The sequence below is a fragment of the Coregonus lavaretus genome, assembly GCF_964263955.1.
Source record: "Coregonus lavaretus genome assembly, chromosome: 14".
Taxonomy (NCBI): Eukaryota; Metazoa; Chordata; class Actinopteri; order Salmoniformes; family Salmonidae; genus Coregonus; species Coregonus lavaretus.
Genome location: NC_140001.1, coordinates 24245694 through 24261928, shown reverse-complemented (window position 1 = coordinate 24261928; position 16235 = coordinate 24245694). Strand labels below are relative to the sequence as shown.

The following is a 16235-nucleotide window of genomic DNA, read 5'->3' as shown; positions in this document are numbered from 1 at the left end:
AGACAGAAGAACGTTCATTTGTAGTTCTAAACATATTTAGGGAGTTTTTTACTCACTCCTACAGCGTCCATCACAATTACATACACATGGTCAATTATGCAAATTTTGCGATTACGTCATTAAGCGACTTTTAGGACAGCCAATAGCTACTTTTCTTACTGAGGAGTTGGCAACACTCTGCTTGCATGTCATGTTGACGAATACTAAAAACGGAGCTGGCAACATGTCCGCCACTGCTGCTGCTCAGCAAAACAATAACGAGGAGCCTGGCCTCAACGGTAAGTATCACCGTGAACCTTTTAGAACAATCAAGAGTTTTGAATACGTGTGCAACAAATGTGCTTGCTTTTCGTGGTAAGTGTTTATAGCAAAAGGATATCGCAAAAGTTGACTCTAGGTTGGAATTTCATCAGCTTCCACAGAGCGGGGAGGAGGGCTTAATATTAATTAAACGTCACCCTTATTGCTCCAATGGATTTACTTTGAATATTTGAGTGACAGGATTTCAACCAACCATGGATGGATACCACTAAACGCTAGTTTGCCTTGAGGCGGGTTTAACCCTAATCAAAACATGTCTGAAAATTAGAAATGAAAATAAATTAAATGTGTCGAATCCGAGCCAATGCCCCGTTTTTATGTCGTAAAATCTGTTTACTTAACTCCAGCTATTCATAAGCATTTATGGTTTGTTACATTTTGCCTGCATTCAATGCATTGTCGATTTTCTGAATCCACAACAAAGGCGAACGGAATGCTTCAGAAATGCATGTCTGCTGTGGAACGCACTCACTAGACAATGTTTTTGCCATGCGAAACATACATTTCTAGACGTTTGCATACAACATTTCTAGATATGTGCGTTTTCCTGCAGAGAACATTTGCATATATAATTATTTGAAAATTCCAGAGGTGGGACCAAGTCGCTGTTATTCGAGTCACAAACAAGTCAGAAGTCGAGTACCAATTAGAACGGTTCGAATCAAGTACAAGTCGTGCATTCTAAGAGCAAGTCCATTTGAGTAAAAAAAACATTTATATTCTCAAGTCAATAAAAAATAATCTATACAAGCAATGACTTGTTCAACTACAAATCTCTGTCTATTTGAGTCTACCATACAGCCATTTTCATTATTCTGTCTACAACACATTTTTGATTGTTGTTAATTTTAACATTCAAATGCAAGCTTCATAAGTAAACGATACATTTCAAGCAATTTTGACATAACAAAAGACCAGTAGGCCTATGCTAGTAATTGTTTCTTGATGCCCCATAGCTCGTGAGTTTGCAAGGTAAATTGTTAATATTCTTGATCACCAAACAATTTTTGGAGCTACATATTAATTTATGGCAATCCTCTCTCCCTACAATTTGATGTTTACGCTGCACCCATTTACATTTTAGTCATTTAGCAGACGCTCTTATCCAGAGCGACTTACAAGTGAGTGCATACATTATTTATTTTTTCATACTGGCCCCCCGTGGGAATCGAACCCACAACCCTGGCGTTGCAATCGCCATGCTCTACCAACTGAGCTACATCCCTGCCGGCCATTCCCTCCCCTACCCTGGACGACGCTGGACCAATTGTGCGCCGCCCCATGGGTCTCCTGGTCGTGGCCGGCTACAACAGAGCCTTGATTCAAACCAGGATCTCTAGTGGCACAGCTAGCACTGCGATGCAGTGCCTTAGACCACTGCGCCAATCGGGAGGACAAAACCCGATCCTATTGCTGCATCTCTTGAGAAAATGTGAATGTGTGTGTAATGTATTATCTTTGACACTTATGCAACCAGTATTTCAACTTCATAAAATATGCACCCAATACGAACTGAAGTTTTATCAGAAACGTCTTTCTCAGCTTTTAATTTCCTTAAAACCAGTCAAACTGATGACATTTGCACAGGACCAATTTCTTTTGGTTCTGAAGCACAGATAAGATGTTTTTAAAACAAGAGTTTGGTGCATTGCCGTAGGCCTATTATGTTAGTGACCAGGTTGAATTAGCAAAGGTATAAATATAAAATACAAATGGTGGGCTACACTCGCAACTCCCCTCAAAACCTTCTCACTGCGCTAGCCTACCCGATCTGTGTTGATTGACATTTTGCTGCTCCAATTAGAGGGCCAAGTGTGCGTTTCACTAGCTAATCCTTTTTCTTTTTTTTCTTTTTTTTTTTGCAAGTGCGATACTGTCTCTGGCTGCGTGGAGAGTAATTCACAGAGATTCTGTGCCACAAAATAAGTGACAAAACATTATAAAACCTGGACAGAATTTCAAGTCATCAGTCTCCAGTCAAAGTAGAGTCCGGAGTCTTAAGGCTCCAAGTCAAGTCTCAAGTTATTTTATTTTCTATCAAGTCGAGTCTCAAGTCATCAAATTTGTGACTTGAGTCCACACCTCTGTCTAGGCCTATCAATTGCCCATAATACTCAGTGATAAGCTACTGAGTAACATCATACCGGTATCCATACTTTCTCATAATAAGATTGATACTAGATAGACCGCTGCGCCACTTGAGACATTAAGTAGCCTAAGGCACTGCATCTCAGTGCTTGAGGCGTCACTACAGACCCCCTAGTTTGATTCCAGGCTGTATCACAACCGGCCGTGATTGGGAGTCCCATAGGGCGGCGCACAATTGGCCCAGCATCGTCCGGGTTTGGCCGGTGTAGGCCGTCATTGTAAATAAGAATTTGTTCTTAACTGACATGCCTAGTTAAATAAATGTAAAATAAAAAAAATCTAATCAGTAATACAAATATTATAATTTTTTCAGTAGGGGTGGGAAATCAATGTTTGGGTAGGAACTGTCAAAAGTTAACCTTGCAGATAAAGCAATAGGCATATTGCCTACTTCCACCCCCAATGACCATTACTGTATGCTGAACAGTCTTAATATTAATATGACCATCAGATGCAGTCTCAACTGCCCACACAGTCCACGTTGGAGGAAAAAGCACAAGATTAAGATGGTATAGGTTTGTATTATCGGTGACCTTGTATAGTACTTTGTTCCTTTCTGGCCCTTTATACAGTATGGAGATGCAGAGTGGGTTTCTAGTAGAATGCACAGGGAAAGTCCTAGAAGAGGTTTAGTTAGTTGAATGTTGCTCAGGTGTAACTGGCTAAATAGTCAGGCCCTGGGTTCGATGGCCCTGGATTCAATTGCATAACTCCCCTCCTGCCCGCGCATGGGAGCAGTCTGGATTCCATTCAGGTAGCCTGCTGTGAGAGGCAGTAGCACTATCATTATGAAATGAAGGCTATCATCTGGACAGTGTGTTTATTTATAGAGAAGCAAACAGATAATGATAATGATGAATGATGTATAAGAGGCATACTACTATTCCAGATAATGGATAGACATAACATCTCTATGCTAGGTCTACATTTGATAGAATATGCACATTATGTAAGGGCCTAGATTGGAAATGGAACCACATAACCTCACTGACACAGTGGCATTCAGGCCACCCCTACTAACCTTGTCCCCAGGCTCGAATTAGAGAGGGAGCTGGCTGGTGGATGAGATTACCCCATTACAAGTTCAATTGATGTCCCCAAGAGAGGAAGTCAGGAATGTTTTGCATAATAGGCGTGGGTGCTTGTTTATGACTGTGAGCAAAGACTGAGAGCATGCTTTGTTCCAGTTGTGGCTTAAAGCAGGCTAGACTTTGAGTCCATGGCCATTTTCTAAACTAAACTCTCCTGAAGTCTGCTACACTATATATACAAAATTATGTGGACACCCCTTCAAATGAGTGGATTTGGCTAAATCGTCTGTCCTCGGTTGCAACACTCACTACAGAGTTCCACACTGCCTCTGGGAGCAACGTCAGCACAATAACTGTTCGTCGGGAGCTTATGAAATTGGTTTCCATGGCCGAGCAGCCGCACACAAGCCTAAGATCACCATGCGCAATGCCAAACGTCAGCTGGAGTGGCGTGAAGCTCGCTGCTATTGGACTCTGGAGTAGTGGAAACGCGTTCTCTGGGGTGATGAATCACGCTTCACCATCTGGCAGTCCGAAGGACGAATCTGGGTTTGGCGGATGCCAGGAGAACGCTACCTGCCCGACTGCATAGTGCCAACTGTAAAGTTTGGCGAAGGCCCTTTCCTATTTCAGCATGACAATGCCCCCGTGCACAAAGCGAGGTCCATACAGAAATGGTTTGTCGAGATCAGTTTTTAAGAACATGACTGGCCTGCACAGAGCCCTGACCTCAACCCCATCGAACACCTTTGGGATGAATTGAAACGCCGACTGTGAGCCAGGCCTAATCGCCCAACATCAGTGCCCGACCTCACTAATGCTCTTGTGGCTGAATGGAAGCAAGTCCCCGCAGCAATGTTCCAACATCTAGTGTAAAGCCTTCCCAGAAGAGTGAAGGCTGTTATAGCAGCAAAGGGGGGACCAACTCCATATTAATGCGCATGATTTTGGAATTAGATGTTCGATGAGCAGGTGTCCACATACTTTTGGTCATGTAGTGTATGTTTGTTTTTGTTAATGAAGGCAATCATTCCAGTAACATGCACATGTAGCCTTAGGTGTACAACAATCCTCTTCTGGTGTCCTTGACATCTAAAACCCTTGCATGCATGTCTATTTTTAGTTTTACAAAATGAGTCTGCTTTCATGTATATGGAGTTGGGCCTAATCCTCGGCAGCCATCCACCAAGACTCTCCTTATTAACATGCACTGCTGTATGTTCCATACAGTGACTTCTTTACACATACTGTGAGTGGCTGAGTGCCAGACAAAGCACAGACATGTCTCATGCATCTGAGATAAAGGGTCTTAAATGGCAGAAGGGATGTATTCCTCTGCCAGGGACTCTCTGCTGTAGACCAACATGAAATGTAAATGTCTGGATCTCTGTTCGGGCTCAGTGAGTATTTTTGTGTCATGATTACTCCTCTCTTTGTTGACCGTGTAGCTAATTGCAAGGACTTACAGCAGCTATTTGGACTTTTCAAAAGTACCACTGCCTTCATTCTCCAGCTTGCTCATTTGAATCCCAATAGTAGCTGCAAGTTCTCTTTTCAAAATGCAATGTTTTTTGGTGACTGTGCAGTAAGCCATGCATCGAATTTGAGAACTTGTCACTGCATCTTTACCGTAGACTTATGTCACTATTATCAACATTTGTCCTAATACACACACTTCCTCTAAACCCCACTGCCGTTATTATGTTTTCAGGGTCATGGGTGGAGCTGGAGATGAATGGAAACAACGGGAACCAGGCCCTGCTGCCAAACTCCACCACACCCTCTCCTGCCCCTGGGAACGGGAATGAGGGGCAGAGTCAGGCCCCTCAGGCCCTGGAGGTGGTGCCAGAGGAGGTGGAGGAGAGTCTGACAGGGGTGCTGGAGCATGTGCCCTCATCCTCCTCTATCCACAATGGAGACATGGAGAAGATCCTGCTGGACGCCCAGCACGAGTCCAGCCAGAGCAGCTCCTCCTGCGACAGGTAGGAAGGGAGTGTCATGTTTTTGGTGTACTCCCTGAACTCTGTCCTCAATGTTGGGGTGTTTGTATAATTTGTGTGTTTATTTCCTTCTGTGTTGCGCCTCAGTCCTCACCGACCTCCCAGTCCGGATCAGGATGACGGCCAAATCACCTTTGATGTGGAGATGTCCAGTCGGAGAGGGAGTCAGGTACAACAACCTAGTCTGCCCTTATGTCTCTCTTCCTCCATCCATGCCCCTGTCTACACTGTTACAGTATAGGCCTACAGCACCTCTCTGTTCATGTGTGCTCTCTCTCTCCCCCCATCTGCAGTCAGAGGAGGAAGGCCCAGAGAAAGACAGAGAAGATGATATCCTGATGAACAAGGGTGCAGACTGGGTTGCAGATTGGTCCAGTCGGCCCGAAAACGTTCCACCCAAGTAAGGAGACACACTGCAGACACTAACACAGGAGTGGGCAAACTACGATCCGGCCTGCGAGCACATTCAATCCGGCCCGAGGGAGTTTTAAGTAAAAATGTAGAAATTATAATGGACCTAATATATTTTTTTAATAACTGCCCTTTTTCTTCCCCAGCAAATTGATTTTGTCAAACAAATCTGTGTGGCCCTTTCAAAATCCCAATGTGGCCCTCGAGCCAAAAAGATTTCACTCCCCTGCTCTAACACAAAAAAAACTGCTAACCTAAATCATAGCAAAAATAGACAACATAGTAAATTCCATATCTGCCCAGGCAGACGACGAATGTGTATAATACAAATGGCAATTTTCTGTGGGAACCCAATGCAATTTGTTTAAAAATGGTGAACATGTTCAGTGATGTATTTTTTTTGTAGGGAGTTCCACTTCCGGCACCCCAGACGCTCAGTATCCCTCAGCATGAGAAATAGTGGAGCCATGAAGAAAGGGGGTGTCTTCTCTGCTGACTTCCTCAAAGTCTTCATCCCTTCCTTACTCCTATCTCACATCCTTGCCCTCGGCATCGGGTGAGTGACTGTACCATCTTACACAACTAGCAAATCAAATGGTTATATGTGAGTATTTGTAGATTGTCTGCTGTTGAATCATTGTCATTAGTGCTGAGCGATTAAAAAAATATATTTAGCTGTAACACAGAATAAAACAATTAATAAAAGTCCCATGATGGTAGTGACTGCCCGTTACTGCTTATTACTTATTAACCATACTTTTTTCACATAACATATTTAAGTTGTGTATATTACATTTGTTTTATTTGATGACTTTATTATATAATTCCAAGTCATTTCATTTCTGTAGAGCTGCTGCATATGCTGTCTGACAAAATCACTATTTTGTATTTCTTAAATAAGGCATACTTTTATGACTGCTGAATACCAAACTATCAATCACTTAGATCATGGCTTTTCAGGTAGAGATACCTTTGCAAAGCAACAGCTGCTCTCTATATATCCCCTCACGATCGCGCATTCTTCTGCCTCTTCCATAGCAGGCATAAAAGAAACAGACCGAACAAGGTAGATAGATGGGCGGCAGGTAGCTTAGTGGGTAAGAGCGTTGTGCCAGTAACCGAAAGGTCGCTGGTTCTAATCCCTGAGCCGACTAGGTGAAAAATGTGTCGATGTGCCCTTAAGCAAGGCACTTAACCCTAGTTGCTCATGTAAGTCGCTCTGGATAAGAGCGTCTGCTAAATGACTAAAATGTAAATGTAATAGATGCACAATGGATTATGGTCATTGTAGTTGATTACCACGTTTTTATGCGCTAAACTATGTAGAATATTGGCCAGTTGGAAACTACAACTCCCTACTACATAAATCAGATCCATCCTGAACTGTGTGAACTCTAGAGAAACTGTTCAATGTGTGCATTGAGCTCACAGAAAAAAACAGAATGAAATGGAATTAAAATAATTTAAACATCATCGCTCAATAAGTTATTTTAAAAACCAAAAAATAACCAAAATGTCAGTTAATCGCTCAGCACTGTCATGCTATACTTATTGTCTCCTTAGGGTCTACATTGGGAAGAGACTCACCACGCCTTCCACCAGCTCTTTCTAAACCCAGTGCCTGGAAGTTGCATCTAAATGATCCTATTGACTACTTGTTACAATGTCTTCATGTGCTATAATGCCCTCTTTTCCTCTGCATCCATTGTATGCCTCGCTATCTCCTTTCAACTGTTTTTTTCCCTTTAGTTATTTGTACCACTTTATCTTGACACTGACTCACCCCAGTAGCGTGCTTTTGGAGGGTTCATAATTCATACATTATTGTGAACCTTTTACCTTTTGACACAGATTGGCTTCGAACAGTAATGATTCTGAGTGTTGTACTTCCGAAATAAATTATTCTTAAAAAGCTGTTGATAACCTGTACTGCACAAACACTGAGGTGGCTGGTATTGGAGTGGCACAAGGCCTGAGGGTTTGGAATCTCTTAGATTTCTATATAGATGCCTTAGCTTAGACTGAGAGATTGTGCTTTGAGAAATGAAGAGTTTCTCTACTGTTCTCTACTCCAAGTCAGTCAGTTAATTTCATGGTGACTTGTACCTGAACCAAAATAAGCTACATATCTGCAGTACATCTTTCAATTGGCATTGAGAGTTGCAGTGACTGTGAATCAAGTGGTCCTGTTGTTCAGATTTTTTATTTTTATTACATGGAGTTTGGAATAATTTTCAGCCCAGACTTAGAAAATATAAATTCAGGAGAAGTTTGCTTGTATTCCAGCCTACTCTAGTTATACCTAATTTTTGTTATATTTAGTAGCCCCAAGTAATTTTCTCTAAAGGAGGTGGTCTCTTGGTGAAAGGGTGTGAATAGTGATTCTAGTAGCTACTGCAGGTTTCCATTGATTAACAGGAAAACATCCCAGCAGATAGTTATGCCAATGCAGAAAGAGTAGTAAATCTAAATGCTCTGTAGTACAGGGTGAAGTACTATAGTAGTAAAGGGAAAGTTTGAATGAAGACAATTTTTAATGTACAGTAGTTGATACAAATATACACAACCTGCCTGCTGTTTAGCAACTCAAATGTGTCTGCCACACATTCTTCCTTTTGTTTGTCATATCTTATTTATTTTCTCCATGCTGATTCTATAAACCTTTGAATTTAAGTTTTCCAGTGTTAACATGCCCTCAGTTTATACAGTGTATAGGTCCAGCCACCATACTGAGTAGGATGTATTGGTGGAATGATGTTATAACTGGCCACAAATGATTCAGTTTAGTTTGCTTTTGGTACACAAAATGACTACTGCATAATGCCAATTATAGATTTATTTTCATCTCAGTGCTTTCATTGTAAAGGTAACACGGACACTGATTTCTCAACTATTGGACAAGTTTAACTATAGGGTTAGACTAACACAAACAGTGACATGCCCTCCTATCTCCAGTCCTGATAAGTCACCTACCTGGTTTTGACATGATCCAATTTGAGGTTTTTCATAATCCTTATGGTGAACATTTTGTTTATGCATGAAATATGTTCAGCCATTCCCCATAGGCATACATTTTTATTTATTTCACCTTTATTTAACCAGGTAAGCCAGTTGAGAACAAGTTCTCATTTACAACTGCGACCTGGCCAAGATAAAGCAAAGCAGTGTGATTAAAAACAACAACACAGAGTTACATATGGTCTGCTTTATGGAAATGTAAGTAATGATTTTTGGATACATGTTTAACAATTAGGTACTGAAATTATTTTATGGAATCTGATAAGAAAATATTTTATGGAATCTGATAAAGGACCCTTTTTTGGCAAAAGTAAAAATGTTTTTTTGAAACAGTAAGTAATTATTCTCACATAGCGTGCAATAGGAACTCCTGGGAAAGTAACTATACAGAACCAGCACTCCGCTGCTTGGTTATTTAGGGTTTTGGATTTTTATCTTTAGGGGTAAGGGTGACTGGACAATAGGGATAGGTGTGATGACATGAGTAGGGTTCTTTTTCTTTCTGAGTGGGATTGTTTTTTTTGTGCCGCTTTTCTTGGTTTGTACCAACTCAAAGTAACTCCCATTGCATGCATGCCTTTAGCTTGTAATTGGCATTGATTAACTTATTATCATTCATGAGATGCCAAAGGCTGTCATAGCTTTCATAAAAATTGTCAAGTCCATCCTTGTATCTAAGGCAGAAGAAGTATGCGCATTATAATTGGTTTCATTTATTTTTTGATAATCCAAAATACAAGCTGAAAGATGCTTTGCTTGTTCCTTAAACATGTTTTGTTTGTGATATTGATTCTAGTAGCAAGAAGTTTCAACCTTGTAGTTTGATAGATTTTTATCAAATTGGAAAAACTGACATTAAATGAGAAATTAACTGCAATACTCTCAATGTGTTTTTGAATGGTGAAAATGAATATAACAGAAATGTATTGTAAAACAATAAACATTGTCAACAGAAGAGGAAGGTGGGTGATAGTTACGTGTCAAGTGCTCTGTATCTTGATGCATGAAAAGTACAAAGAATAGGCAGTGGCCTTTCACATGAATTGGCAGATGTTTATTGAACCTAGACAGCATGGACTGGGTAGATGTAACAGTACCTTCTCTCCATATTTTCAAACAGTGATGCACTAAATCAATAATAAGGTCAAATGGACCACTTTCCATTGTTCAGAATATCAGTGAAAGGTTATAGATTGTTATTGTTGCAAGCAAGGTTTATTGCTGTCATCTCTGACTTGAGACATTTGAACAATGTCAAGTCACCCCTTTTAACAAGTTACGGAGCAGTTCATGTTGAGGCTTAGAGGAAATATTGTGTATTAAGAGGTCTGTCCTCTTAGCCTCAGCATGCTGTCTCTAAATGAATACTTATCTTTAAGTCTGTGTATGCCGAAACACTGTTTTGTAAGGAACAGATCCCTCTTGGTTCATCCCAGTAATTCATGTTTCTATTATACTCCATGAGGGATGAATACCTCTTCGTAACCCATGGCAACAGAGGTGAGGTTTGGGGATTTCAGACATTTCTGAGGTTGAAAGAAGTGGTACAGTGCATTCGGAAAGTATTCAGACCCATTGACATTTTCCACATTTTGTTACGTTACAGCCTTATTCTAAAATTGATTAAATTGCCCCCCCCCCAATCTACACACAATACCCCATAATGACAAAGCAAAAACTGGTTTTTAGAATGTTTTGCACATTTATTAAAAATAGAAAACTGATCACATTTACATAAGTATTCAGACCCTTTACTCTGTACTTTGTTGAAAGCACCTTTGGCAGCGATTACAGCCTTGAGTCTTCTTGGGTATGATGCTACAAGCTTGGCACACCTGTGTTTGGGGAGTTTCTCCCATTCTCTGCAGATCCTTTCAAGCTCAGTCAGGTTGGATGGGGAGCGTCACTGCACAGCTATTTTCAGGTCTCTCCAGAGATGTTCGATCGTTTAAGTCCGGGCTCTCGCTGGGCCACTCAAGGACATTCAGAGACTTGTCCCGAAGCCATTCCTGCGTTGTCTTGGCTGTGTGCTTAGGGTCGTTGTCCTGTTGGAAGGTGAACCTTCACCCCAGTCTGAGGTCATGTGCGCTCTGGAGCAGGTTGTCATCAAGGATCTCTCTGTACTTTGCTCCGTTCATCTTTCCCTCGATCCTGACTGGTCTCCCAGTCCCTGCCGCTGAAAAACATCCCCACAGATTGATGCTGCCACCACCATGCTTCACCGTTCCAGGTTTCCTCCAGACATGACGCTTGGCATTCAGGTCAAAGAGTTCAGTCTTGGTTTCATCAGACCAGAGAATCTTGTTTCTCATGGTCTGAGAGTCCTTTAGGTGCCTTTTGGCAAACTCCAAGCGGGCTGTCATGTGCCTTTTACTGAGGAGTGGCTTCCGTCTGGCCACTCTACCATAAAGGCCTGATTGGTTGAGTGCTGCAGAGATGGTTGTCCTTCTGCAAGGTTCTCCCATCTCCACAGAAGAACTCTGGAGCTCTGTCAGAGTGACCATCGGGTTCTTGTTCACCTCCCTAACCAAGGCCCTTCTCCCCCGATTGCTCAGTTTGGCCGGCGGCCAGCTCTAGGAAGAGACTTGGTGGTTCCAAACTTCTTCAATTTAAGAATGATGGAGGCCAGTGTGTTCTTGGGGACCTTCAATGCTGCAGAAAGTTTTTGGTACCCTTGCACAGATCTGTGCCTCGACACAATCCTGTCTCGGAGCTCTACGGACAATTCCTTCGACGTCATGGCTTGGTTTTTGCTCTGACATGCACGGTCAACTGTGGGACCTTTATATAGATAGGTGTGTGCCTTTCCAAATCATGTCCAATCAATTGAATTTACCACAGGTGGACTCCAGTCAAGTTGTAGAAACATCTCAAGGATGATCAATGGAAACAGGATGGACCTGAGCTCAATTTCGAGTCATAGCAAAGGTGTTTTTATTTTAAAGAAATGTGCAAAAATGTCTAAAAACCTGTTTTTGCTTTGTCATAATGGGGTATTGTGTGTAGATTGAGGGGGGGAAAATAATTGTATCCTTTTTTGAATAAGGCTTTAACGTAAACATTTTTGGAAAAGGGAAGTGTCTGAAACTTTCCGAATGCACTGTATGTGTTGAAATCTCTGCTTGCATGGACAAACTGCTGCTTGGCCACATGGCTGTGCTATAGGAGTGAATGGCTTCCTTTCCTTGTGTCATTTTATTAGCAAGAAAGCAATCTAATTGCATTTCTTTAACATTAAACAAAAGATGCACAAAATACATCCCTGAATGAAGTAAATAATTAATTAATTCAACATGCACACCCGACTGACATTGTTTGATGAAAAATAACAGCATTTAATCCATAAGGCTTCCACATTATGTATATTACTAAATACACATAATTGGTTTCAATCATCAAAGGTGTAACAAATTTAAACCTGACAGTACCTTGTAGGTGGTATAGGGATATTAGTGTGTGGGCCTTTTCCTCATTACTCTCATTAGTCACCACTGATAGGTGAAAGGATAATTTCCACACCTACTCAGTCTACAGACTGGGATACAGTGGTTGTATTTGTAACAATTATTTGTTCAAAAGATAATTATAATGCAGTGTGTGTGTGCAGTCAGTGATTTTTCTCAAAATGTTGACATCTGAGAAAAGATCTGGCTTATTTCAGGTTTATTACCAATTCATTCCATTCATACCAATGCAATGTCACCACTTGCACTGCTATAATAAACAAATGCAGGGTAGTTAGTCATACATGGAACGCCAGTTCATGCGCTCATGTCATTGAACTTTGCTTGTCCTTTCTAATTAAAGGACGTTGCATTGTTTCAGACAAGTCAAATGAGCATCAGTGTCACTCCTAGTTTCCCATCCATCCTCCAGACTTGGCCTGCAGCAGGTGAGTGGAGAGCCACGATGGGGAGAAGGGTGGGGCATTGCGCATGGACGCTGGCCGTGGCCCTCATCACCGTTTATCTTCTCGCTCCCTGTTGGTGACTGCTGGACAGGCTTGGCGCAGCATTAGAACGTGAGGAAAAGCTGTCAGACCTGTTTTAAGTTCATTCAGCAAACCTCGTTGGAACGGATAGAGCTATTTCACGAATTTAGTCAGGCGATAGCCGGAGACACAATTTTGTCTGGGCGTCGACTGGTCTTAACGCATCCGAGCATCCAACCGTTTCATTGCTAGCGGTCTAGCTAACATCAGTGAGGTGACAGCCATAATCGAGGACGCTGACAACGCGCCGCTAAGATGTCCGGGTACCAGGGAAAGAAAAATATACCACGCATTACAGTGAGTATAGTGTTTTAAATGTTCATAATTTTACAAAATTGTGTGTAAAATCTATACATTCACCAATGCATGGCTGAACAAACTAGCAGTAGGGATTAGACAGACTATGCTAGCTGTAGCTATCACGCTGAGGAGGAGGAAGAGGAGGGGTGTCCATTCATACCAATGCAATGTCACCACTTGCACTGCTATAATAAACAAAGGCAGGGTAATTGGTCATAAATGGAACGCCAGTTCATACGCTCATGTCATTGGAATACTCGTTGGCACGCGCATTTTATTGTGTGCATGCAATTTTTTTGTCCATTCCATATCCTACCATGTTAGACGATTTAGCTTAGCCGACAGGATCAGGAACAAGAATGGATGATTGGGACAAATCTTTTATCTTTTCCATCCTTATATTCAGATGGATTCTAATATACTTTTAATGCCGAATTGGTAATACTGTAGCTATAGACTATGGGTATACCACAATATAAATTAAAATGTGAGGAAAATAGGAAAATCCCACCAACAATAAAATAAAATTAAAATAAATGTATTCATTTATTAAATACATATGTATTTGTCACAACATTTAGTCTTATCAACCCTAGACAGCAAATGGTTGATTTGCAATGATGACATTTGGGGATGGGGGCATAACATTAATAGTTCAAAGGGCAATTTTTTCTTCTAAAAAGTAGGTCATTGGATGAAAGCCATCCTTGCTGGTTGCTGTAAGCTGTGAAGGCCTAGCTTTTGTCTGTATGCTGACATACTTCGTGTACACACAGTAATGAAATTTAGGCATTTAATGTCTTGAATCAAATAACACAAACCACACATTTGCGTGCGTTAACAGGTATCTGTTCCTTTTGTTTCTGCCAGGGAATGAAGCATGAAGGGGAACTGGGGGGGGGGGGGGGGGGGGGGCTGTCGGATCTCCCTCACAACTGGAGGAGGCTTATCTAAGCATCTCAGGCATTGCATACAGTTGGCTCAATCCCAGCAGCACCCCGGGCCCTCAGATGACAGCGTGTTGTGGCTTTAAAAGGGGGACAGAGCAAGGCCCAGTTTTCCCATGAAACCCCATGGAAATTAGTAATAGACCTGCTATTATAATGACCTAGACCAGGGATGGGCAACTGGCGGCCCGTGCCACCGCCATGTAGAATTGCAGGAAATTAGCTGTAAAAAAAAAAAAGATCTCCACCCCATGGCAAAATGTGTAGCATTGCAGCAAACGTGCTTTAAAATGGCAACATTTTCTCCATGCCCCATGGCCAAATGTGTATAATTGCAGGAAATTAATTCTAAATTGTCTTACAAAATTTAACTTAGGGCCCCCAAAAGGTTAGGGCTGGCTCTAACTGCATGTGTGGGTATGTATGTGGGTATGCAGACCCGCGAGACACTGCGGCCCCTTAGTTCAGATTTTTTTGTGGCCCCCAACCCCATCAAAGTTGTCCACCCCTGACTTAGACCTATTGACCAATGTTTGTGGTGTAGATATAAATATATCCAGGAGAGTGTTTGGTCCAGAATCATTTCCGTGTCACAAAGATTACCCATCTATCTATCACAAAGATTAGCCCATCCAGTTCAGCATTTTACTGGGCTGGGCTCACTGTAAACGAGGCAGGAGGATGCCTTTTAAGTGACGATATGGATTTTCATTACCTAACTAGTCATAATGCATTAGTGTGGCCTGTTATAAATGCCATTCAGTGCAAAAGTTGCATTTCATTTCCCTTTCACTTCATCACTGTCAAGCATTTGCACAGCATGGAGTTGCTCCGATTTTCCACAAATATAGCATAGCCTTATTGTTAACATCTTGTCTATTAAATAAATAAATGATATGCTTGCCCTTGAGGCTGTCCGTCTCAGAGATACTGTATGTATAGAAATAGGCCTAGTTCATTTAACCTCCACTGGTGCTTTTAGGTGGGACAGAGACTCATGAAGTCATTCTGTTTGTGAGGTATTTATAAAGAGATGCAGTGGCAAGACATCAAACGCACCAAAACACAGTAAGTCAGTGTTTTGCATAGTAGCGTAAATGTCATTACATAACACATTACCGATTTATGTTCTGTACTCAATGTTTCCATCTTGTAAATACCCAGTGGAATCAACCACTATAATGAATGGTTGCATTGATTTCATCCTTGTTTTATTTGCTGATTACATCTAATTTCCTAATAGGCCTATAATAAAGATATGACTATGGATGTTGAACAGATGAAGATAAGTAAGACAAGATCACTCATGATTTATTAAAGACATATGAAAGAGAATATTGGAACCAATTTGCCTTATTTTCTGCACTCAGGCCTGTTATTTTCATTTTTCTGGTTGAGTGCAGAAATGTAGTCTAATCTGAAGTCAATTGACCCATTTGAAGATAATAGTCTGTTAGATCATGCTGGAAGAATGCAGTTTTGTGAGGCCTGTTCAGTGGTAGGCTATAGGTCACTGTCTGAATGTGAAAGCACTCAGGTCAGTGTGCTAGCAAGGGGATACTAACATCCTACATCTTGTGGACTGCTGTGCGGTCTGGAGAGAGGAGAGAGCCTCTATCGGCCTTATTATTCCCACACTCCCTGAGGAAGGCCTGATGAGAAGTAGGCCAGCCCGAGCCTACAATAGAATGCTCTCCTCAGATGGAAATGGGATTATTTGTTCTACTCTTACAGTGAGGGAAAAAAGTATTTGATCCCCTGCTGATTTTGTACGTTTGCCCACTGACAAAGACATGATCAGTCTATAATTTTAATGGTAGGTTTATTTGAACAGTGAGAGACAGAATAACAACAAAAAAATCCAGAAAAACGCATGTCAAAAATGTTATAAATTGATTTGCATTTTAATGAGGGAAACAAGTATTTGACACCTCTGCAAAACATGACTTAGTGGCAAAACCCTTTGTTGTCTTGACTGTGTGTTTTGGGTCATTGTCATGCTGGAATACCCATCCACGGCCCATTTTCAATGCCCTGGCTGAGGGAAGGAGGTTCTCGCCCAAGATTT

At 41.5% G+C, this 16235-nt stretch overlaps 2 protein-coding genes across 3 annotated transcripts in view; both read left to right on the top strand.

Annotated features, from left to right (window-relative positions):
* Positions 1-144: 144 nt before the first annotated feature.
* On the top strand, positions 145-9884 carry LOC311141930 (BCL2/adenovirus E1B 19 kDa protein-interacting protein 3-like). 2 transcript variants are annotated; one of them, XM_084177444.1, is made up of 6 exons: positions 145-278; positions 5212-5482; positions 5588-5669; positions 5794-5900; positions 6318-6515; positions 7475-9884. In XM_084177444.1, the coding sequence occupies exons 1-5, from the start codon at positions 191-193 to the stop codon at positions 6469-6471; spliced, it is 702 nt and encodes a 233-aa protein (XP_084033570.1). In that variant the 5' UTR covers positions 145-190; the 3' UTR covers positions 6472-6515; positions 7475-9884. The 2 variants fall into 2 exon arrangements, with proteins under 2 accessions (XP_084033570.1, XP_084033569.1); XM_084177443.1 differs by having other exon boundaries at positions 153-278; positions 6318-6467.
* Positions 9885-13175: 3291 nt separating this feature from the next.
* LOC311141366 (dihydropyrimidinase-related protein 2-like) overlaps positions 13176-16235 on the top strand; it is a gene marked incomplete at both ends in the record, with an annotated part of 46161 nt that continues 43101 nt past the window's right edge. Inside the window, one exon of the mRNA XM_084176666.1 lies at positions 13176-13217. Within this exon, the coding sequence (XP_084032792.1) occupies positions 13176-13217 (42 nt within the window). The remainder of the gene's footprint in view (positions 13218-16235) is intronic.